At 45.4% G+C, this 25,912-nt stretch overlaps 1 protein-coding gene across 3 annotated transcripts in view; it reads right to left on the bottom strand.

Moving 5' to 3' along the window:
• Myo5b (myosin VB) overlaps positions 1-25,912 on the bottom strand; it is a 299,803-nt gene that overhangs the window by 83,753 nt on the left and 190,138 nt on the right. For all 3 annotated transcript variants that reach the window (XM_070029165.1, XM_070029168.1, XM_070029169.1), the window contains exons 11-14: positions 18,666-18,747; positions 17,874-18,014; positions 8,882-9,004; positions 7,533-7,616 (exon numbers count right to left, since the gene is read on the bottom strand). In XM_070029165.1, coding sequence (XP_069885266.1) covers positions 7,533-7,616; positions 8,882-9,004; positions 17,874-18,014; positions 18,666-18,747 — 430 coding nt within the window. The remainder of the gene's footprint in view (positions 1-7,532; positions 7,617-8,881; positions 9,005-17,873; positions 18,015-18,665; positions 18,748-25,912) is intronic.

Below are 25,912 nucleotides of genomic sequence, written 5' to 3'. Positions count from 1 at the left end.
CTTTTCTTAAGATGGCAGGCAAGTGCCCATCGTGGAGCAAAGTCCCTCAAAGATACTTTGTAAAGCAGTCAAGCAGATTGTGAGGCTTCATGATGCTGCCTTTATGCCTCTGATCACTGTGGAATCTTACTGAAACATACCACTCCTTTTTCCTCTCAGCTTCTCCCAAGGCCCATCTCTCCAGGACCAGCACTATGGCCCCTATGAGTCTTTCTTGGAGCACTCCAGCCCCAACTGGGTTTCCCAGAGTCTGTGACTCCTGGGAGCCACCTGAGGCTGTGCTGGACTCTGGGCCTATGGCTCACCTCTGTCTCCACAGAGATGAGGGATGTGGAGAGGAATGTGTGCTAATTAGCCACGTGAGCAGATAGAAGAGTATCCGCTATGTAAGCACTCAAACAGTACTGACTTTCACCATTTTTATTAGGCTATAATGTATGAAAAAAAATCTGCCTAAATAATGAAAATTCAGATACTTGAGGAAACAGCAGCATAAAAGTTTAAATGTGAAACTGTGAAAATCGATGTCTGCCTGCAGGTGGCAGGTAACAAATAGGAGTTTGGGGGGAAAGAGCCTCCCAGAACCCTGCTTCCAATTCTTTTCCTTTCGGTACAGTGGCCAGCATCAGGTCACTGGGCAGAACCCAGAATGGATCTTAGGAGCCCGGGATAGACCCTTGGAGCCTGGACAGCCAGATCAGAGCCTTTTCTCAGCATACAAACACATCCTTGTCAATATCAAGGCAGTGGCAACACAAAAGGGTTAAGGACACAGCCTTTATCTTTGAGATGCCTGCAGTCATGATCTGATATACAAAAGGGCAGGCACTTGTCAGACCATCCTCTAATCCCTAGTGTCCCCTGCAGTTCACGGCAGATCTAGGTGAAGGTAAACTACACACTCGGGTGCAACCTCATCTGCATTTAAGGCTATAGGTCCTAAATGGCAGTGATGATTAGCTGTGCTTTGACCATATTCTGCATTGAATTTCCCAGACTTCCTCAGTTTGAGTACTCCCTAGTCACCTACAGGACAACTGTAAGAAGTGTATCATGCCAATAGCTTAGAATGCAAAAAGATTTTATAAGGATAGGCCCCAACCCCCAAAATAATTCAGTGGCACATTCCCTTGGTATTCACATCTATGATTCAAGTATAGCCAGCGTCCTGAAGCCAATCAGACTTAGGTAACATAGTGGCTTTTCATGGGACAGACACAGGAGCCCTGGATAATCTCCTGCACCCACACTACAGTCATGATGTCATAGAAGCATGGGAACTTCAACATAAGCACCTTACAGTGTTCAGGAGAAGCAGCAGAGTGGTGCTGGTGGTGCACGAGAGCCATTCACTAGATAACCATGTGAATGGCGGGCAGATGTGACTGGGGTTATAAAACTGTAGGTAACAATCTCAGGCCCTTAGGGCTTCTTGCAACCAAGTCAGGCATGGACCACGCAATAACTTGAGGCATGTCCATGGAGAAAATGGAGATAAATAGGCCATACTTCATCTAGATTTTCTACTAACAGTACAAGTTTCCTCTGAACAAAAACCTTATCTAGAAGACCCACCTATCTACCAAGAGGTCTGGTGAGAAGATGGAATTTTCTTCCTCTAAAAGTGCCCAACTATAAACAAAACTGCAATCCTATGAAAAGCAGTCACTCAACAAGAAATTATGCCACTCTCCCCTTCCTGCCCTCACCATCTCTCACACAGAATGTGGGTTTTTTTCCCCTTTAACTAACTGTAGGTGTGCTGTCAGATGTACTGAAAAACCTGTTGACAAACTGGCTAGCCATGGGAATGAATGGAAATCCTTCAACCTTTACTTTGGGCAGCCCTGGGGAAATATCCATTTGGGTCTTTCTAAACATTGTTCCCTTGAAACTCAAAAACAGTCACCTCAGTAACATATCCAGAAGAACCAAATACTGTCTGTGTCTGCTACTTGTCTGTAATGTGTCCATGTGCACTGCCTGCATCTTCCCTGCTAGCCACGCCTGTATAGAGATTTTTTCAAACTCAAGGCAAATCTGTTTGAAAAAGGATTAAGTATGAAAACATTTTTTAAAGACCACTGGACTGTTAAGAAAATATCACTTACAGCTTTATGCATTTCTGTTTCCTTGGAAATATTACCTAGTCACTTGTGTACATAAGAAATTCTTTTTTAAACTTATTGTTTTATGATCTAATTCTCTCTCTGTCTCTTTTTCCCAGCGGTATTGGAATTTGAACCAAGGGCTTTGTGCTCACTGAGATTACTTGCTTAGCTGGTGTGGTCTACCATTTGAGCCACATCACCAGCCCCAATCAATTCTCTTATATGATTCATGCTACCCTTTGGTGTGTGTGGTGGGGGGAGATCTCCAAGGTATACCTAAGAAATACTTTGTATAATCTGGTTTTCAATAGGCTTTGAGAGAAAGATTCAACCCTTCGTTGGGGAAGATGATAAACATGCGCCTTCCTGCACTGGAAGAGAGGAAGGGAACACTGCCCACACCTGAAAGAGTCTCACATAGATGCGGCTTGATCAGCATGTTGGAAAATGCTTTCCAACTGCCGGCACAAACAGCGCCATCAGTGAGCACTTCCTTTACCCTCGACGATGTGTTTTCCATATGCATTTTTTTAAGTTTAAAAATGCACTTAATAAAAACAAACATTTGCTCAAACCAGCATGGGGATAACCATTTAGAAGCATAGTATGGGAAGCAGGAGTCACTATTGTTGGCTAAGGTTGAGCCGCGTAAAGCAGAAAGAAGATGGAGGAGGGGCTCATGTGCACTGTTTGAGCCGCTGCACCACAGAGGTTGTCAGGACTCAGGACTCTGGACTCACAGTGGGTAGCTCCAAGACCACATTGATCTTAAGATCCCTTCTCTGCTGGCGTGCAGTGGAGAGCTGGCATCGGGCCTTCTTGCCCAGATAAACAGACCTGGCTGCCCAGGATGGCCCAGCAGCTAAGCCCGTCCTGGCATCAAGTCCCAACCCCTACTTGTCTCTGACTTAAGACATAGTGGTGCCCTGGAATAGGACATCTTCAAAGGAAAAACATTCTCCTGTGAGTTGTTGCCCCTCAGCATAACAACATCTTCTGACAATAAACAACAACAACAAATATGCGAGGGGCATTTAAAACAAATGAATGTGTTAATTGTCATGTTTTAGAGCACTTCTTAAGTCTCTATTTATAGCTTTGTAATAGGTGATAGCGAGAAAGCAATTAGCTACATTAGCATGTCCTCAGCAGCATAACTGGCTCCACTAATTACATTCTCATTAACACCACTTTATCTCATTGCTCTTGGGGGAGCTCCTCAAACATCCTTTGGCTGGTAGGCAGGTAGGGGTCTTGTCTCATACTGCTTAATTATTCATGACAAGCTGATATATATAATCAGGGATGCCACACAAAGGAAGAAAGTTCAGTTTCCTATAGAAGTACAAAATTAGGAATTTACACCAAGATGTGAGATTCAACTGTGCTTAGAGAGATGAAGAATCAATTAAGAATGTTGGGCATTCCATAGTAAATGATATAGCACAGGACCTTGTATCTTTTTCATTATTTTCCTATCTTTGACATGGAGTTAGAAACACTGCCTCAGAGGATTGCTGTGAACACTAAAACTTTTAAGAGAATGATAGAGGCCTGGTGAATAGGGACCTACAAAAACGCCACGATGACAGATGAGGCCAGTCGTGCCCATCTGCCCGGATGATTTAAAGTGCAGTTAGCATCACTCTCCGGTCTGTAGTCACATCTGTGGACAGCCCATCTGTGGGGTTATGGGTAACTTAGTGTCAGTCTTTTCTGTCTGTCTCTAGTCCTCTATGAGCTGAGCTAGAATGGCTCAAGCAGGAAGCTCTCAACCATCCTCCCATTAAAGAGGGCAGCCCAGCCCTACCTGGAGACCCAAGTGCTGAGACATTCACTTGATAGGACTGCAGGATTGGGGTATGGCTGTGGTGGCCTGGTCACTGGTTAAAGGGTAGGGTGAGCTGGTGAAGGGAACGCTACCTGTGGTGTGGGGGCTGGGTGGGAAGACGAGGGAATCCGTTACCAGTGCAGACCTATTTTGCCCTCCAATGTAGCCACATCTATAAACTGTGGATGTACTCCCTTCAAGCCATCAGTTTCACTTCTCAAGTTTTGCCCCAAAGACATAATGGCACAAGCAGGCAAAGATATGCATAAAGGACATTCACTGCCTTGACATTTGAAATAGAAAACTACTAGTAGTTTTTTTTTTAAAAAATAGATGTATATTCATGTGGAAAGATGGCCAAGACACAAAGGTGATTTTAAAAATTTAGAGAATGAGGCATGCATACTGTAATTATTTCAATCTTAAGGAGATGTTACTATGTGCTTGTGCATGCAGGATAGAAGATCATCAGAGGATAGGTCACAGAGCGGGAGAGGGTGCTTCTAGGTAGTTCTGCACTATTTGAATTTTTATGACATTTCATTTCCAGTAAAAACCAAGTATCCACAATCTAAAACAATATCTCTGTATAGAAAAGAGCTAACACTGCAGATCTGAGATTACTATCCTCAGAATGACCTAGTTACAAGGTCAGCCCTTAGCTGGTACCTGGGAACTTGGATTTCAGAGTGTTTGGCATTCACTGATAAAGTTCACTGAGCCTAAACTCCTCATACAAACATGGTTAATGTCAGGTACCTGCTTTCTTGTTGGGAATCTGATTTTGGTTCATGCTGTATAAAGGATGCCTACTAATAACTAATCCCAAAGAAAAAACCTGGATCTTGGGCTCAGGCAGCATTTTCTGGAAGGTATTTCACAGTACTGTCAGACTTGCTCCTTGGGGAGAATTCAGGGTCACCCCACTGGGAGAGGTCTGGGGAAGGCTTATGCCTGGGATCCCCCAGAATCCCCTCCCAAGCACCTGTTCTTTGATGGGGTTGCTTAGTAGCCTTTGCCATCATAAATCACAATCCTAAATACAATGATATCCTGACTTTTCTGAGTCCCTCTGGCAAACCTCTGACCCTGTAAGTGGTCTTGGGGATCCCAACATGCTCCTATTCTTTCTCATTACATCTTCTTCACACCTGCAGCATCCCCGCAGTATGCTCAGCATGGTAACCTGTATCCTCATCTTGTCTACATGTAGTAACTATGTCTTTTTCACTAGACTACTATTTCTGAGGTTGACAATATGTCTTGGTTACCCCTATACATACTACAAAATAGTCAATAAAGTTGTTAAATAAAAATAATAGAAGGTCTGCCAGAAAGCATCTTATCAACAATAGTCATTTTCAGTCATTTTCATTACTCAGGCATCCCTGAGTAATCCAGATGCACAGAACAGCATGGTGCAGAAGTTGCTAAATGAGAAGTGACCCTGTTGCCCCTCACCCTGGGAGCCTGCATTCTCCTGTGCATTCCTCTCACAAAGGAGAAACTTCTGCCAAGACAAAGAGGTTTCTAGGCACGAAGGGGAGAGTCTAAAGATCTCTTAGCCAGAATTCCAGGACACAAGGATGGGGACAGTGCTCCAGCGCTTGAGGATCCCCTGCCACCCTGGTGAAAAGTGGCAAATCTCCTATGAACTACCATGGACTAGAGATCTAGGATGTTGGGAAATCAAGAGATCAATCTTACAATGAACGCCAAAGCAATGTTCCCATTTACTCAAAGCCAATTAATTGTCTCAGTGATTATTTCCCTGATGTTCTAGATATCCTAGAGATTAACAGGAAGAACCCCATCTTGGGCAGTCTACCAGCTACTACTGACTCGAACCCTCCATTTAGTGGGGGGCCATGTGATATAACAGGATTTACTTGGCCTTATGTCCTTGGGTCCATTCTGTTGGGCGCATTTTCCCCCTTCTATATCTCACCCTATTAAAGCTTATCACAAGGAGAAATTAATCTGCCATTCTCCAATGTTATCAGGCCCCTGCAGTGAGTTCTGTGCCACGTGACTTGGGAGAAAGCCTCTTAAGTCCTGCAGAATCTTCTCTTGTGTTCTTCTGAAGGGCTGAAGCTGGCAGCAGCATCTGCTTGCATGTGGTTATTAGCATGCTGCTGGGCAGGCCTCTCCAGGCCTCTTCCCACTTCAAGTCACCTGTGTGTATCTTCTGTATCTGCTCACTCAGAGCACTGAGAATGCAGTAACTGGAAGGGAGATTTTGCCTTGCTCATCTTTGAATGAGAAAAGGTGGGTTTAGGAAAATGACTCAGAGGCAGGCACTTAACAAATGTGTGATAAATGGGTACCTTCTTTCTTCTATGCTCATGAGAGGGAAACATTTGAAATCCTGGAGATAACAAAGATTCCAATGTAGATTTAAATGTTCCTTAAATCTCACCAATTCCAGGAAGGAAGGAAGGAGGGTGGGGGGGGGAGGGGGAGGGTGTGTGTGTGTGTGTGTGTGTGTGTGTGTGTGTGTGTGTGTGTGTGTGTGTGTGTGTGTGTGTGTGTGTGTGTGTGTGTGTGTGTGTGTGTGTGTGTGTGTGTGTGTGTGTGTGTGTGTGTGTGTGTGTGTGTGTGTGTGTGTGTGTGTGTGTGTGTGTGTGTGTGTGTGTGTGTGTGTGTGTGTGTGTGTGTGTGTGTGTGTGTGTGTGTGTACTAAGTCTTGAACTTAAGGCCTAGGCACTGTCCTTTAAGCTTTTTCACTCAAAGTTAGTGCTCTATCATCTAAGCCACAGCTCCATTTCTGGCTTTTGCTTTTTTTTTTTTGTCAGTCATGGGTCTTGAACTCTGGGCCTGGGTGCTGTTCCTCTGCTCCTCAGCTCAAGGCGAGCACTCTACACTTCAGCCACAGTGCCACTTCCGGCTTTCTGAGCAGTTTATTGGAGATAAGAGTCTCATGGCCTTCCCTGCCTGAGTCGGCTTTGAACTACCATCCTCAGATCTCAGCCTCCCGAGTAGCTAGGATTACAGGCGTGAACCACCGGCACCTGGCTCCACTTCTGGCTTTTTTCTGGCTAAGGACTTAAGAGACTCATGGACTTTCCTGCCTGCAGTTAGCTTTGAACTGTGATCCTTGAATCTCAGCCTCCTAAGTAGCTAGGATTAATGCGTCAGCCTTGGCTATCATGAAGTTTTTGCTGATTGAAAGGTTTTGCAGACTGCTGAACAGACACAAAGTGCACAAATACTAGCATATGAAGGGGTGGAATCATTTCACATGTGCAAGGCAGAGATGGAGGGGGTGACTTAGATATCAGGCAAGCCTGCATTACTCACTGCTGCCCCTCCCCCTGCTTGTCGCCTCTCTGGCACCTTCACCATGTCCTTCCATTATCAGCTGCATCTTCCTGTCCCTTACTCCCTGCTTTCTTCTTTCACAGTCCACACCCCAGCACCCCTGCCTTTCTGCATGTAGTGTGAAAGCACACCAGCCACCCAGTGGCCCATGGTCACTCTTACTCCACTCTCCATTTCTTCTTTTTTTTTTTTTTCTGCAGTGCTGGAGATTAAACCCAGGGTCCTGTGCATGCTAGGCAGGCTCACTACCACTGAGCCATGCCCTTTACCTTGCTAGCCTTCAGGATGTTGATCTGTTCTTCATATACTGTGTCCCTGTTTTTCTCCAGAAAACCATCTGAAAGGTACTCCACCTGGGGCCAAAGCAATGGAAGGAGAAAGCTTGTTAGTGCTTCAGCCTGACCACATGTCTGCAGCAGTTTTAGTTTCATCTCATCGATGTCAGGTTGTACCAAGAGAGCTGTGAGCAGATAGGAGCTCCACAGATGTCCCTGTTCAAACTGCAAACAGGATAAACCATCTGTATTCACACAGAGGGCACTGAGTATTCTTTTTTTCTTTTTTCTTTTTTGAGCTTGAACTCTGGGCCTGGGTTCTGTCCTTGAGCTCTTCAGCTCAAGGTAAGCACTCTACAACTTGAGCCACCATACCACTTCCGGGTTTCTGGTGGTTAATTGGAGATAAGAGTCTCATGGACTTTCCTTCTTGGGCTGGCTTTGAACCATGATCCTCAGATCTCAACCTCCTGAGTAGCTCGGATTACACCAGCACTTAGCCTGAGTATTCATTTTTGCAGAAGAAAATACTATCTCAAAATGGGGGTCCCATGATAAAAGGCTACCTTAGGGCTCTGTGAATGCATCTGCTAAACCTCTCATACAACATATACCCCAGACCCTGCATCAGGCTGTTTGGCGGGGAGGGGTGTGCCAGCACAGGAGTTTGAACTCAGGGCCCTTAGTTTTTTGCTCAAGGCTGGCAGTCTACCAAGTGAGCCACAACTTCACTTTTATTTTGTTATTCTGGTTAATAGGAGATAAGAGTCTCATGGACTTTCCTGCCCAGGCTGGCTCTGAACCACAATCCTCAGATCTCAGCCTTCAGGGTAGCTAAGATTACAGGTGTGAGCCACTGGTGCCAGGCTAGGCTGTGTATTTTAACAAGACACTAATGCACATTACAAGCTGAGAATGAAAGAGAAATCCCTTGAATAAAGTTCTGTCTGCAATCATTGGGAAAGGAGCCCCTAAGGGATGACCCATCATACCTAAGAAGCCAGAACATGGGAAACCCCATCTTCAACCTCCCCTTTCTGCTGCATGTGGGCAGACTCTTAATTGTTGACTGCTGCTTTCCAGGACAGCAGCCTCCATCACTACCTGTCCCATGTGTGAAGGGCAACAGCAACAGTCTGGAAGCGTGTGCCAAGCGTTGACAGGCTGGCATAGCAGAGACAGGCGCAGGGTGGGGAAGAAAGGAGCGAGGGGAACTTACCTGACACCTCAACTTGAATTCATAAGGCAAACTTAGCCCAGAAAGGGGCTACATTTTTTTTCCCTCTGTGGTCTACTTAACATGGGGATAAGGGAATGCCCAAGCCAGAGAAATGGCCAGCCACCTTATCTGCAAAGTGGACGACGATGAAGGAGGTGTTGGACATGCGGGGCTTCTGGAAGTGCTGGCTGCCGGAATGCCGGTCATAGAGCTTCTGAGCCCAGTTCTGATCTGTTCCTTTGGGGACCTGGAGAAGCACAAAACAGGACAGAGTGCTTTGTGAAGAAAGACGCGTGTATTGAAAAGGAAGTAAAGCATTATCAGAGAGGGATGGAGTCGGCCAGTGTACTGGCTCTATGATAGAGACTCAGCTCTCATCCCAGACCCTTAATTCACTCCCCTGTCTTTGTTCAGGATTCCGCCATGGCAGGGCCTTGATCGGCCACATGGGGGCTGGAGCCTGAGGAAGCTTCCTGAGCTTCAAAGGACAAGCTGGCACAGGAGATGAGGCTGCAGGACCAGAGTCCCAAGTGACAACCATCGAGATGCCTCCTGTGGTGTCCAGGACACACCTGCTCCTCTAGCACCCCGCTCTGGATTGCTTGGTAGTCCCTGCTGCGTGAGAGCCCACCCGCCTCCCCAAGTTCACCACGCTGATGCTCTGTCACCGCCCTTTTCTCTGAAGTTTTTTCCAGATCACTCTTGTTCTCATGTGCATCAGCCTTGGGGTTCATCAGGACTAAGCTGCAGCACATTGGCTTCTGAGTATTATCACACACTGCAAGCCTATTGGGATAATGAGCTGACTGCTCCTTACTGCTTTCTTTCTTTCCCTGACTCAGAAAAGGATGTAGACTTGGGCTCTGGCCACACATTTGGGTTCTAAGAACTTAGTGATGATCTGCCTGATACTCATCACTACCTCCAGCAACTACGGGTTCTGTGTCACAAACAATTCTCTCTGAATTACTTCGAAAGGAAGTGAAGCATCCTGCTTCATTGAAAATAAGACACAGGGTCACTGTAACCATTCAAGGTAGTCAACAATGACCATGGTGAATCCAATGGGATGTTGGTCCCTCTGTCCTCTTTGATACACACCGACCAGCTGGGTGCCGGTGGCTCACACCTGTAATCCTAGCTACTCAGGAGGCTGAGATCTGAGGATCGTGGTTCAAAGCCAGCCTAGGCAGGAAAGTCCGTGAGACTCTTATCTCCAATAAACCACCAGAAAACCGGAAGTGGCACTGTGGCTCAAGTGGTAGAGTGCTTGCCTTGAGCTGAATAGCTGAGGGACAGAGCCCAGGCCCAGAGTTCAAGCTCCATGACCACCACCACCAACAACAACAATAAAAAAGGTACCCACCTACCAGAACAGGACTAGACTCAGCTAAGAATCACTAACTGACACATCCTTCATGAACTCAGATTGTACATTTGGCTCAGGCAGGGTTGAAGGGGATCCTTACAGTAGCCATTTAAAAAGGGCTTTGGTTACAAGAGGAATACAGTTTGTGCCATAAGGAAAATGCTTACATACTTGGGAGCAAACTTCTTAGATCCTTTGTAAGCAAACTGATTTTTTTCCCCCCAATATTCAAAGCCACTAGTATTGACTATCCCGTGCTACGTGCCACAGGAGATTCAAGAGAAACTGCTTTCTTGAAGAAGACTATTCATTGTACTGGGCAGATGGTAAAATATATTTAATTCAGCATTTTCTATTTAAATTGTTTTATATTTATCTCTGCATTTTCTGCTTTAGAACCACCAGGTGTGGGAGAGGGAGGGGCCAGCCCAGTGGCACTATGAGGACCAAGAGCTACCTGAGGACGGGACCACAAGGGATCTCAAGGTACTGGCCTACTCAAGCAGCAGAAGCAGGAGGAGTCCCATCTAAGCAGACGTTGAGATCTGCTGGTAACAAAATCATTGGAAACAAAACTGGACTTCTGGGAGACTAGATCTTATGATCCTGCATAATCACCAACACAGACAGAGGAGACCAGCAATGCATTTCAGGTGTATGCATGTTCTGACCAGGGTCTATCTGTTCATGCACTCGTCCCCCATGCCCAACTACCCATAAAGCCCAACAAGACATCACACAAGGAGGATTCTCAGGTAATGCTAAGAGATGAGTTGATAGTGTTTTCTGTTTGCCATGTAGTGTTCTACACATTTTAAATGCATCGACTCATTTAAGCATTTACATGCTTAAAATTTTCAGAGAAAGGAAAACTGAGACAGTACTTGTCCAAGGTCACACAGCTAGGAAGGAGCAGACCTGGGTTTAAACCAGGACAGGATGGCTGTAGGGAATGTGTGCCTCTCTCAGGCTTTTAAGCCTGACAACAGGCTTTTTGGTTTTGTTTTTGGTATGTGAGTGGGGCTTGAACTCAGGGCCTTGAGTTCTCCACTGGCTTTTTCCCTCACAGCTGGTATTGTACCACTTGAGTCACATCTCCACTTCCAGCGTTTTTTGCTGGTTAATTGGATTTATGAACTGCTTGAGCTGGCTCAGAACTGAGATCCTCATACTTCAGCTGCCTGAGTAGTTAAGATTAGAAGCATGAAGCACCCAGCTTGACAACAGAGTTTTAAAAACAGCCACAAAGGCACAGCCATCTAGAAGGCACTTATCCCAAACCATCTTTCCATAAAATAGATGTTTTTGTTTTCTTTCTTTCTTTCCTCCTTCCCTTCCTCCTCCTCCTATTCTTCTTCTTCCTCCTCCTCCTTTTGCCAGTACTGGGGTTTGAAGTCATGTACTTGAGCCACATCTCTAGTCCTTAAATTATTTTTCTATAAAATACAGCTTAGTCACAGGAGAAAGAAAACAGATAGTCCAAATTATGGCCAGCAGTAGCTTTGGAATATGCAGCTGAAATTAAATCCTGTATAAGGAACCCACATGTGGCTTTATACTTGGTATGGGCATCTTTGTACTCTTCAGAGCAATGTGGAGAGCACTAGACACAGAGTCTCCTCCAGCTCTGTCATCATTTTGGCTGGCTCTCTCCCTCAGAGGCCTTTCCTCTCTGAGCTGACTTCTAAGGAAATGCCCAGAACAGGCAATTCTACGGAGGCAGCTAGGAGCATGGGACAGTGATTATCAAAGGACATCTTCAAGGGGCAGTGAAGATTGCCTGACAAGATTGATTGAGGAGCTGGTGCAGGTAGTGCATGTGCAACTCTGAATTCCAAGACTCACTGGACTGCATGTTTCAAGTGGGTGAATTGTGTGGATGTGAGTTGTATCTCATTAAAGCTGTCAGAAGGGCATCAGACCTGATTTTACTCTTGGCTATTCAAAGTCCTCAGGCATACTATGGCCCTTCTTTACCCACAGCCTGAGGACTCATCCTACTACTGAGAATTTTCCTGAATGTTCTTTCTGGACCTTGAGCAGAAGTTATTCCACCACAGATGCTGCCCCAGGCCTGAGACATCACTAGGGGGTCAACAAAACAGCTGACAGAGCCAGGCTGGGTGGCGTATACCTTTAATCCCAGTTACTTGGGCGACTAAGGCAGGAAAGTTTTGAGTTCAAGACCAGCCCAGGAAAAGTTTGTAAGACCCTCTCACAAACACACACACACACACACACACACACACACACACACACACACACACACACACACACACACACACACACACACACACACACACACACACACACACACACACACACACACACACACCCATACAAACAAACAGGCTGGGGTCATGGCTCAAGTAGTAAGTAGAGCGCTTGCTTAGAGTATGCAAGGCTATCAGTTCAGAATCTAGAACTGTTTTTCCTTATCCTATTCTACCTACCCTCCTCCACTGGGCACCCCAAACCGCCACCGCCATGTGATAGAAGGCAGACTCAATGTGAGTGCTAAGGACCTCATGGCCAGTTTTCCCCTCTGCCTCTTTTCCTTGTTCTCCTGAGCCATTGTCATCAATGAATGCCATCTCAGTCCCTGGCTATCCTGTTCCACCCATACCTCTGGGGCTCTCTGGGGCCTCCCCCAGCCCTGCTGGGGCACCCTCTCACCAGCCCATTCTGTACCAGAAGTCTGCAATACTAACAACTTGAAAGGGAGGAGGGAGCTGGCTCCTTTGCCACACCTGGCACCATCCCAGGTGCCACTGGACACCTCTACCTCCACTTTACCTCCCTCAGCAGAAAACTCCAGGCAGGCCCAACACCATCCATCCCCTCCGCTTCTTTACTGGCAGAGCTCATTCATCAACTCAACCTCCCTCCCTGATGCCCCGCTGGTCTAACTTAGAATAACAGAGAGCTGCTGCTGCCAAAATAGAAAAAAATAAATAAGTAAGACCAAGTCTCCCTTGGAGAATATCTTCAGTGGATTAACACACTGCTCCTAGCTCTAAGGGGGGGGTTGACCCGGCAATTTTTCCATCTCATTTATGCCCCTGACCTCAGCAAGCACACTGGAGACTCGATTATTCCCTTTGCCATCCCAGGGCAGTGGTTCTACCTGCCTCCAGCCTCCCCAGGCTCCCCGGCCTTCTCTCGCAGATGCCGCATCTCCTCCTTCATAGGAAAACAGAGGCTGTCAAGAAGGAGAATTGCAAAATCCGGCTCTAACATCAGAGTCCTCTGCATCCAGTCTTACCCACCTACCTTCTTTCCCTCCCAGCCAACGTCACACACCCGTACCCCTGCCTCACCTCCTGCCCTCTGCTCCTGCTTCGCAGGGCCATGCCTCCAGCAAGGAACTCAAATATGGCCTCTCCTCCACTGACGGAGAAATTGAATCTTTGTCCAAGGACTTTCCTGGGACTGTTCCGCCCGCCAGACGCCAGACAGCCTCTCTTCCTGCATGGCTGCTGAAAACCCTCTCCCCGCTGCCTGCCCCCCTTCACTTCCAACTGCCCATGCCAGGCTCTTTCTCCACCCTGGCTTCTGGAGACTTTCAGGGCCACTGAGAAAAATCGGGATTGGAACAGTCAACTCGGAGAGCAAGCTGACTCAGGAGAGGACGTAGGAGGACAGTGCACCCCCACCCCCCGCCTGTGTCACCACAGAGCCCTAACAATGGTAGACTCACTAGGGAGGCCCGCTCTACCCATCTCTTCAGGCTGGGTTTTATGAAATGAAAGAACCCCAGGCAGACCTGGCCTTGAGTAACCCAGCATTCATTGGTACTGGCAGTCTCTATTTGTATTCACTACACTTCCCCCCAGGAATCAGCATCATGACCAGGACATTTCTGCTACCCATGCAGCGACCTCTCATGTCTAACCAGCCTGGCTGAGTTTGTTCCCCCCAGGAGGTAGCAGCGGTCTGCTGCACGGCACCCAGAGGACAGAAAACGCCCAGTCTGAATGCAGCTTAGGGGAGGGCAGGCACCAGGCTGAGGCCCCACGAGGCAGCCTTCAGGGCAGAGGTTTGGTCAGAGCAGCATGGAAGGGAACATTTTCTACATGTTACACCCTCATTCCCGCCCTCGCGGATAACCAAGGGACAGCTGTATTGTTTGTGAGTTTGTTGGGGTCTCACTGTAAATACGGAGGCTTTCCCACGGGGAGGAACCTGAGCGGTTTAAGGTTCTGGTTCTCATGCTTCCCCAGCAGCTTCCCAGGGGAGAACCACCCCTGGTGCTGCCCCATTAAGGCCACAGCGCCCGTCCACACCCACATTTCTAAAGGAAAGCCCAGCTCTCAGCTGCCACCACACAGTTTCCCCCAGAAAAGTGATTGTCCCCTGGTTGCTTTACACCATGAATCTAATTCTCACTTGGCTTTGCATCCTGTCACGTGGAGGTCACAGAACTCAATTCTTCACAGTGTGACCTCATTATTCTCGCTCCTCCTGCACAGAACCTGAGAGATGAGGGCTGTGTCTCAGCAGCTCCTGCCATCAACAGGGTCGGTCCCAAGGGATGCCAAGGTGCCCAGATGCAACCAACTCTATGAACCAATTCTCCAACCTGCTTAGGCTCCGGCTCTGTTGGCATTCCCAGAAGGGCCTAAAAGGTTCTCAGTTTGTCTTAACTCAGATTGATTGTAGTATGACCTCCATATGCTAAAAATGTACTTTTCATTTGGGGTTCATTTTGACAGACGAGTAAAAACTGCTGGCTTAAAAGTCAACAGTTACTAGAGGCTGCATCAGATTATCCTTACCCATTCCCATTTCCCAGACCAGGAGGAACTGCAATCAATTTCCCACATTCCAGACTTTTTTCTGAATCCTTAACTTGGTGCTCACCTTGCCTCCTATGCCACACCTGTGATTTTGGCCACTAGTAAACTTAAAGGAGTCACTTTGCGGAATGACCTAGCATCTTGGCACTCTGAAACCCCACCAGCTCAATTAGCAGGAAACCCAGGATTTGGCAAACCCCATCTCTAAGGAGTTCATGGGGTAGGGAAGCCTTGTGTGGAAACAAAATGGCTCGATACTGGTCTGAATAAGCAACTCTGCTCTTGGTTCTGTTCAGCTGTTATTCTGCTATGCCCAGAGGTGGCCCATGTCCCTTTCAGCTATTATGGAACCCTGACTCCAACCAAATTCAGGTTCTGCCCACAGACTTCCCTGGGCCCTACCTGGGTAGAGCACCTTCAAGCACAATCATTGTTCCTCCCTGGCTGCCCAGCAGTGAGGCCCCTTCCCCCTCTTCTGAGGGCTTTCCCCTCAATATGGGGGTATCTGAGAGTGTATACCACATTCTCGATGTTTAATGGATTGCAGTAGCAATGAAACATTCCTATATAATATTGTGTGTGTGTGTGTGTGTGTGTGTGTGTGTGTATGTGTGTACACATAGTACTGGGGTACTGGGGCTTGAAATCAGTGCCTGGAGCTCTCTCCCAGCTTTTTTGCTTATAGCTGGTACTCTACTACGTGACCTCCAGTTGGTGTTTTGCTGGTTATAAGTAAGAGTCTTGAGGATTTATCTGGGTTTGAATCTCATTCCTCAGATCTTACCCTTCTGAGTAGCTAGGATTATAGCCATGAGCCAACCATGTCTGGCTGAAACAGACTTTAATTTCCCCATAGCTTCCATAAAACAAATTCCATAAGGACCTGATGTGGACTCAGAAGGAAGGCAGAAGACAGGAAGGTTAGGCTGTAAAGTCTAGGGACTGGGGAGGTTATGTTCATCGTGCATTTGGAAATTTGTGTCCACAACTGCTGGCTGCTTTGACTGTCACCTACTCAGAAACATTTGCTCCCAGCCTGGCTCTGCTCTGGGGTCCCCTCTGGGACTGTGTCCTCACCTGAGGACAGCAGTGTACAGTGTGACCACCTGACTCTACACAGCTGTGCATTGAAATCAGTGTTCCCATCCCTCTGGTTTGACATAACCCATGAGATGCTCTCTTGGAAAGCGGCAACTCTCAGACCCTCAAATGACAAGGTAAAAGAAACCCACAAGCATCTCTCCTTTGCTAGCTAACATCAGGGTAACTTACTTCTAATCCACGTCATTAACTAGCCACAGAATGGTCATCCTGAAGAACTGAAGTGCCTCTGAGAAGCTGTGAGAACGTAAAAAAGTCGAAGCCATGACCTCTGCAGTCACAGCTTGCAATTAGTTAACACTTTATCACAGAATTGGGTAGCCTGGTATAGAATAAGCATCCCATACCCTGGAATCTTAGTTATGCGTGACCTTGACCTTGACCTTGACCACCACAAGAGAGGAGAGAGAAGAACTGGAACCTATCTTGAGCAAAATGAAGGGTGGTACACAAGCCCAGCACCCCAGAGCCTGTGTTGCACACAGGACTTGGAGTTGTCTTCCAGTTTTAAGTGTGGCGCTAGACAAGATGATTACAGGAACATGCTGTTCCTGTCTGAGCATGCTCAGAAGGAGAATGTGGGCAGTGGACACTGACCTAGGAAAGCGAGTGAGGAGGGAAGACAGGAAGACCTGGGTTGTGACTATGTCCATTTAACCAGTGCCACTCAGCTCAGGGACAATTGTTTTACCCTGTCTGGAACTTCTCAGGTTGAAAAAGCCTACACAAGCACCTGACACACTGAGAAATTATTTTTGCGGTGACACTGACTTTGAAGATAAAGCCCATGTTTCTAAGATAGTGAAAAGTGGTTAGGAGATAAGAATGTGCCAGCTGTAGGAGTCAGTGTATTTTCAGTATCTTCTATTATTTTGTTAACCTTTCCTTTTCATTTCAAATACAGCAAAATAAAAAGAACCCTCCAGGAAAAGAAATTCTTCCTCTTTCCTTACTACTAAGCCACATTCAACATTCAACTTTAACCAGCAAGATTTGGAAGAATAGTCAAAGCAATGGGTGTTTACCTTTCAAGGGCTAAAATCATGTGGCATCTACACCTTCTGTTAACATTTCTAGCATTGAAGGAAGGATTCAGTGTGTGGTATGTATGTATACATATGTATATATATATATATATATATATATATATATTTCCCTCTCTTGATATATATTATATATGATGTATATAATATACATATATAGTGAGAGACAGAGACAGAGAGAGACACAAAGAGAGATAGCTCCCTCTCTCCAGATCACCAAGCCCACTTACCCACAGTTCACAGAACAGGAAACTAGACTCCAAAGAAATGAGGTAGCTGACAAAAGTGAGATCAAATTGTCCTATATTCAAAGAGTGCAAGCGTTCTGCTGATAGTTCAACACTTTCCCCGTCACAGCAGGTAAAATGCATAAAATCCGATGGGGGATTCCTATGGATTGCCTGCTACGATACCATGCAGCTCCAGGACTCACAGGCTATCTGATCCTGCAAAGGTTAATTATGGGCTCTTGAACCCTTATCTTTTAGGGGCATCCATGACATCTTCTGGCACATAGGACATCTGAAGGACCAACTCAATTCCCCTATTCATATTATTCCAACCCCTACCATGCATTTTCTATAAAAGGAGGGTCATGTTTACCAGCACCGCAACACCTGCCAGTCACATTCAACATGCTACCCTCTAGTATGCAGAATAGACACTTCTAGAACCCGAAGGCCAGATAATCAGACTAAATTCCAACTTTGAAATCTCACATGTTCCCTTGCACTACAAGGTGCCCTCTGGCCTACACACCAAGTCTAGAACTGAACTAATTCAATGATGGCGCTATCATTTTACCTTACATTCTTCATCCAGTAGGTCCAGAATACCCAGCTTAGCTTCTATGAGGTCAATACAAGGTTGGTTATCATAAAAATCAATCAAGGTCCAAGGGATCTGCTCCTTCATGTATTCTTCTTGCTCCAACTTGAACACGTGCTAGGATGGGAAATGGAAGGTCAAGGTGAGCAAACTGCAGACAGACTCTGACATTCTCTTCTCTCAGTTTGCAGTGTGTTCTGAGTCCTGGAGGATGGCAGATAACTACCAGAAAAGACTTGGGCACTAAGTCATTATCAGGACTGCAAAACAGAAAAACTCGTGGCGTAATTTCTGAATCCTGTGTGACCCCTATGATACTAAAGTTTGCATTTGGGGCCTTTTATTCATTCAGATAGGGTCTAGAGCTTTTGCCCAGGTTGGCCTTAAGATTACAAACCTCTTGTCTCTATCTCCCAGGTAACTGGGATTGTAGGTATAAGTCACTGAACCCTGCTGATTCTAGTATAGTTTAATTGTCCTGTTTGTTGTGGTGGCCCCCACTAATCACAAGAAGTTCCAGGGCTGCCCTGTACCTGTTAGATACTCTGGGAGCCCAGCTAAGAGGAATGGGGTCAAAGCTGAGGAAAGGATTATTAACCCTTCAACACAGCTGCCCGAGACACACTTCCTCCCTACATGAGAAGAGCTAGTTCCAAAGGTTGGGGGCATGAGAATGGGAAAGGGAGATCCTGGCAAAGCTGAAGATATCACAAGTAGAAAGCAAGGCCCGCTCCATCTCCATCTCCCAAGGCTATAAGCCCAGCCTACCGAGTTGAACTGCTGCTGGAGCTTTTCGTTGGCATAGTTGATACAAAACTGCTCAAAGCTGTTTACCTCAAAGGTCTCAAACCTGGGGACAGAAAAAGATGAAGATTAAGGTAGGAGACATTCTTTTATTGGAAGAAATTACCAAAAATGTCCTTCAACAAGGGCACTTTTTCTCCCCTGTGTGAGTAGCTACCAAAGGCATGACAATTGGACCCATGTCTTCAACTTCATAGGCTGTTATCCTAGAAGGAGAATTACTATGTCAAAGAACACTGCTTCTTCAAAGGCAAAAGTGAATTTCCAGGAATGGAAAACTAGTTTACATGATCACTCTTACCTTCCCCATGTACCAAAGTGTCAATCTAACCCTGGTCAACATTGTTTTAATGCTCTTTTTAAGAGCTTACACATAATATAATCATCAATGTATCATCAATGTATATTCCAATACATTTTAACAAAATGTTATAGATTCTAATGCAGATAGAAATGCAGATAAAGAACATTTTGCTTATAGAGAATGCTTTCATTACCTGGAAAGTTCCCCTTGTGATCTATTTAGGGCAGTCGTCCCTGTTCACACTGACTGAGAGTATTAATGAACCATAGTTCTTAGGTCAAAAGTGCATATTAGCTTTTAAAAACCCAGGTTACTCGGGATAGAAGGATGTCCTTGAATGTTCATTTCCTTGGAATTAATAAGAGTTAAACATTTCCTAGTTCACTCAAACTAGTCAGCTGTGCTTCGTGAACTGTCTGTGATCCTTGGCCACGTTTGTTGGATTTTAGCATTATAGAAGGACGTATTTGAGCTCTTCATACTTTAGAATATCCACACTTTTCATTGCTCAGCTCAGGTGTTTGCCCTGTAGCTGAAGGCTGGGAGTGGAAAGGCATCTATGCAGAGAAGGGTAGGTGGGTGAGATGTGGAGCAGCAGAGGAAGAGGGAGCAGCACTATCGGGCTTGGATTTTCCCCTAGGCAGCAGGAGATTCTGGAGGATTTCGACTTACAACATTCAGATATATACATTAGAGACTGGAATGAGGAAACATGATTAGGGGAATGTGTGCAAATATGGAGGCAGGATGAGGAAGGAGTCATTCCTGGAGTAAAAAGCCTGGCCAAGCTAGTGCTGGCCACACAACAGAAAGCTCTCTCAATCCTTGAAGATGTTGCAGGAAAGTAGCGTTCAAATGACCCTCAGAGTGTACAGATAAAACTCACTTATGCAACTAAATGCATGTCACTCACCAAGCCAGCAACATGAACAAGCTGGAAGTCTTAAGTTTCACATAAGTTGGGCCGACCTTATGCAATGAACAGTGGCATCCAGCCAAGGGATGATGAGAGGCAGAAATCAGAGAGGAAGAGGCACCTTGGCTTCATTCACACAATGGACTGCAAGAGGCTACAGTGGCCCTGCTTGAGAGCCTACAGGGCACTAAGGCCAAGGGTTTCCCAAGTTCTCCTTTAAAGCTTACAACAAAGGGAGCCTGCTATTAATCCCACCCTATAGCTCAGGAACCTCAGGCATGTTGAAATTTAGTAGCCTGCCTAAAGTCAGGGGCAGAAGGCAGAAGAACGGTTGCACCTACACAGTCTGACTTCTGAAATCAGTCTTATTCATTCAGAGAGAGGCAAACATTTCATCAAAAACGAAGACAGTGGGTACTGGTGGCTCACTGTAATCCTAGCTACACAGGAGGCTGAGATCTGAGGATTGTAGTTTGAAGCCAGCCCAGACAGAAAAATGCATGAGACTTTTATCTCCAATAACCTATTTTTTAAAAAGCCAGAAGTGGTGCTGTGGCTCAAATAGTAGAGCACTAGCCTTGAGCAAAAGAAGCTCAGGGGCAGCACCCAGACCCTCAGTTCAAGCCCCAGGGCTAGCACCAAAACCAAAACAAAGACAAAAACAAAAAGCAAAGGAAGAAAAGCAGAGTGTCAATGGCTCATGTGTCTAATACTAACTACCCAGGAGGCTGAGATCTAAGAAGTGTGATTTAGAACCAGCCCAAGTGGACAAACCTGTGAGACTCTTATAGCCAAATTGCCACCAGCAAAAATCTAGAAAGTGGAGGCTATGACTCAAGTGTTAAGTGCCATCCATGAGTGAAAAAGCCATGAGTCAGGGCTCCAGGCCCTGAGTTTAAGCCCCAGGTCTGGCACAAAAAGGAAGAAAAGAGGGCAGGGCGCTGGTGGCTCATGCCTGTAATTAATCCTAGCTACTGGGGAGGTTGAGATCTGAGGATCATGGTTCAAAGCCAGCCTGGGCAGGAAAGTCCGTGAGACTCTTATCTCCAATAAACCACTAGAAAACTGGAAGTGGCACTGTGGCTCAAGCGGTAGAGCGCTCGCCTTGAGCTGAAGAGCTGAGGGACAGCGCCCAGGCCCAGAGTTCAAGCCCTACAACCAACAACAACAAAAAAAAAAGGAAATAAACAAGTTATGGACAAGGATGAGTTCTCAGAAGGGGAGGTACCCAAGACATGGGGAGTGAGAGAGGCAGTGATACTACAAAGGCCTCCATCACCTTCATCCACCGATCCTGTTCTTCAATATAGACAACTACATTTTCTCAGTCTTGTATATGGCATCATTCATGCCCTTCTAAATGCTGTCTTTCCTAAGTGCCATTCTCATATAGAAACGTGCTGTTGCTCTGGTGAGTACTGGGGATGGTGATAGTGGTGAGTCCTTATGCAGAGGTGCCAACACGAACAGATGCATCAGATTCCCAACAAGGCTGGGTCAGCACCTGCAAATGATCAGACCTCCCCGCACTCACCTCCATACCTCCTTGTTAACACATGGAAAAGAAGGAAATGATCTTGAGGTCAAAGGCATCAACGGCTTAGAGACAGCCACATTGAAACACAGCCTTTGCCTGGCTCATGTGGAAAACATACTTCTAGATGAAGAAAACAAGATAAGAGAACCAAGTCTGTGCTAGGACAAAGATCACCATCCTCAAGTAGGCAGCAGAGAGGCTGTATCACAGTCATTAGTACGTCGATTGCAATGACTGCTCCCTCCTCCATCCCCCTCCCAACCCAGATGGCAGTTCTACAGGCTGAGTTATATCATTTAGAACCTTATTCCATCCATTCTTCTACCTAGCAAGAGGCTGCTGATGGGAGCTATGCCCAAAGGAAATTGAATTAACATAACCTACAAGGAAGATAAAAGAGCCACCCCAGTAATTGGTCAGATGATAGTGCCAGGGTGTGCTGGCAGAGTTCACAGGGAGCTCCACAGACAGAGAAATTAAGTATCTCCTACTTGTCATTTTCAAAAGGTTTACCTTGGTAGCTCGGCACACAGAACACTCAAATTAATCTGAGATGGCTGAAATTAGCTCATAATTTCTGTATTTCTAAGATATCTGGTAACGTTTCTTCTGCCATCTAGCACAATTACTTTAATGCTAGAGGGCCAGCAATGCACGAGGGCCTCGGCTAGCTCAGAAAATGACTAAGGTGACTGACCTTAGAAAGACACAGCTGGGAGGGAGAAGACAGAGCAATTTCTTTACAATGGAATTATATTTGTAGTAATTCTTCCTATCCACAGAGCTGACTTTGTAAATAAACACACTGGATCAATCTCTGGTTGATAGCATTAAGATGTCACAGAAATTTATATACTAGGGGAATTAGATATTGCCTATACAATCAGTGATGAAAATGTTCGACCCAAATCCATAGATGGCAGGCAGGTCAAAACCTAGAACAAGGCCAAGGGGTTTGATATCTGCACTCCTGGTGGTATACTCACCACTCTACTCCAATTTCCTTCCATTCTTAAGATTTAAATGGAAAAGTATGCAATTTCCTTTTATTCTATCCCAATTTCAGGGTGCAGTGAGTTCTACCAATGCCTCTAAAAGTAAGGATGCAAAGTGAACCCTCAATAACAAGACATCTGTCACTCTGAGTTAATTATGTGCATCCAAGAATCTTTGCTCCATGGCCTGGAGAACCAATAGCAGAGCCATGTGCTGCCTGAAAAGGCCAGGCAACAGTTCTCTCCCTGGAGTGTGAGTCAAAAGAACATGGGTATCTGGCTGAGCAATGTAAAGACATGGGATATAGTGTTAACCTGCAAAGTGGGGCGGTCAGATGACACACAGGAGAAATAACATAAGGGAGAAACAGCTAGATGAGTCTTTTGAAACAGAATCATCTTGTGCTGGCATAACCCAAACATTCTTTCTATGCTCAAGTCCATGAATTGTCACAGACATCTGGGGTCTACTGGAGAGGCCAACCCTTTGATCAGTCTACCATGTTATCTGGGGTTGCTGTCTATAGGACTTGGCAGGACTAGAATTGTGTTCCTGTACATCTCTGTGCCTAGATGCCCCTCCCTGTTCTTCCCCCAAGAGAGAACAGTCCAGGGCAGTGCACACACACAAAGCCAAGAATAGCCATTCTTTAGGATCTTGATCCATTCCATTTGCCATACAACTTGATTTCTGGCTCCTCTTCTTCATTGCTATGTCTCTGGTGCCAAGTTGAAAGTAGGAAGAGTACAGAGTAAGCCCCATAGCATCATGTCTGCAAGGTCTAAGAAGACTAGGGTCAGCCATGCATATTTACCTTGAAGCAGGCCTGGACATCTTCTGGGCAATTCAACACAGGCCAGTACCCACAGGATAGGGGATAAATGAGCTTCTCTTTCATTTTTTTCATATTCATCAGAGATGAGCTCTGAGTAACTATAGTATGAATGTTAAAATGACTTATAACTTTATTTTGGAGAAAAATACCAAGAAAATAATAATACCTTCTATTTCCTTTAAAACAATGAAGGAAAAAGAGTATCTAGGAAGTTTACTTAAAATATATCCATCTATATTTGCAAAATATGTTTGAAAAATCTTATTTCTAGTAAGGGGTTAATATCCAGTATAGTCAAGAAAACACCTACAACTTAATAATAAAAATTATCTGAGTTAGAATTGGGTGACTCTTCCAAAATTTCCCCAAAGAAGTTGTACAAATGGTTAAGAGGCACATAATAAGATAACCAGTCCCACTATCTATTAGAAAAATGCAAATCAAAATCACAATCCAGTGTTACCTTGCACCCAGCAGGTTGACTATTATCAGAAAATAACGAGTGTAAGCAAAGATGCAGGGAAATTGGGTCTTTGTTCACAGTTGGTAAGAATAGAAAATGGTATAGCATCTATGAGAAACAACATGAAAGTTTCCCCCCAAATTATCCTATAACTCAGCAGCAATTTCTAAGCATATATCCAATAAATTAAACAGCAGAACCTGGAAGACATTTTTGCATATCCATGTGCATTTCAGCATTATTCACGACAGCCTAGAGATGGGAACAACCCAAAATAATGTGCATTGTTGGATGTGATGGACAGAATTAAACAGAATGCTGTAGATATAAACGGTATAGCTTGCATGAACCCATGAGTCCAAATCCCAGTACTGCAAGCAGGCGGGCAGGCAGGAAGGAAAGAAGGAAGGAAAGATAAACAGCTGGATGGACTGGAGTGGTATGCTAATTTAGCATAAAGGAGTGTGCTAATTGAGTATTAGAAAATAACACAGGATTGAAAAGTGCACAACATCCTAGAAAATCTCATTTTCTGCTTTCTGGAACCCAAACTTCCCTATTTCCTGCCCTGAGTCTCTCTTCCACTGTTTCTCAGTATAATGCATCAATCTATTACACTCTATTTTAGTCTGAAAGTCTCCCAAGTAACTGCCCTCAGCAAGAACAGGCTAGCCATAGCTAAAGCCCCCTGCCATCTTGGCACTTTAAAGACTGAAGCCAAAAACAAGAAACTGTGTTTACCCGAAATTGAAACCATTTGTTTCTTGTTGCCTCAGGAAAGAAGAGGAATAAAGGATTAAGCTCACAACTAATCGAGCCCATAGAGGCAAGTGCTGGCTAAGGAACACGAAAAGGAAACTCCAGCCGAAAGCTGCCAGCTCTCCTCTATTAATGTCCGTCCCTCCCTGGTCAGACATCCCTGTAGGCAGGCTCACAGACCCTTAGTTAAGGAGAACAGCTTGGATTGGCTAAATTGCTTTGGGTATTGCTTGCTTTGCACATTTTTTGGAGCTGGGATAGGGGAGCAAGATAAAGAAAAGCCATCTTTATACCAGGGTACTGCACATAAGGTCTGAAATTGCTTACGAGGCTATGGGACACCATAGTCTTCCTGCAGGCAGTCCATGCTCACTTTCTCATCTACCAGTTGGAACAGGACAGTGGGCAGAGATGTGTGGTATGGTGTTGGCTTGTGTATGGCTTACTTATTCATACATATGTGTGCATGTGAGGGTTTGTTCATTATGGGCGTTTAGTAGTAACATTTTAAACATTTATAGCAAGTGTGGGGCAGCTTATCCACAAATCACTCATTTTAGTTCCATCTCTAGAATGAGCTTGACTGGTGGGTCAATAATGCCCCAGCAAGGCACTGTAGATCATCTAAAGACAGTCATATCGATGGAAAAAATTAATGTCCACCTATTGGTGGTGACAGAAGAACAAATCACTCCATTCTTATTTCCTAGCTTTGTGCATTTCTAGCCTGGGAGGGAGACAACTCCTTAGTCTTTCCCTCTTAGCAAACAGGGTTAACTGGACTCAGAAACACATTCTGCCATCTTTCATTTTCTCTCTGGTTTCCATTCTTGACACTTTTAACAAGGAGTAAAAAAAAAAAAAAATCAAATATGTCCGCCCAAAGGCATCCTTTATGGTTACTGCTATATACAGCTAATAAAAAATGAGACAATGGATAGGTGTTCTGCTCTCTCTCCAGTGGTTGGTAGTTAGAGATATTATTTTGGCCTCCAAAATAATAAGGCTCAAGTCTCCTGATGCTCCCTAGAGAGAATTACATCCCCCAGGAAACCTCACAACTGGCATTAGGTCCAAAAGAGGAGGAAGATGGTTAGAGAAGGTGAGAGATGGGGCATCAAGTGTTCTGCCCCCTTCCAGGTAAATAGGAGACGACCACATTAAAAGCAAGACAGATTGAGTAGTTTCTATGAGGTATCTGAAGCAATAAGACAGACAAGACAGCATGGGTGGAAAGGGAGATGACAGTGATCACTTTGCATACTTTATCCCATGTCCTTCATTTTCTTCCAGAGTTGAAACTATTTTCTGGTAGGAGCATGGATCAAAAGGTAGAGCATCTGTCTGGCAAGCACAAGGTCCTGGGTTCAAAGTTGCCAAAAAGAAAAAAGGAAAAGAAAG

The sequence above is a fragment of the Dipodomys merriami genome, unplaced genomic scaffold (assembly GCF_024711535.1).
Source record: "Dipodomys merriami isolate MVZ:Mamm:240054 unplaced genomic scaffold, mDipMer1.0.p SCAF_2, whole genome shotgun sequence".
NCBI lineage: Eukaryota > Metazoa > Chordata > Mammalia > Rodentia > Heteromyidae > Dipodomys > Dipodomys merriami.
Note: the sequence above shows the minus strand (reverse complement) of the source record. Positions and strands in the feature narration are given on the sequence as shown.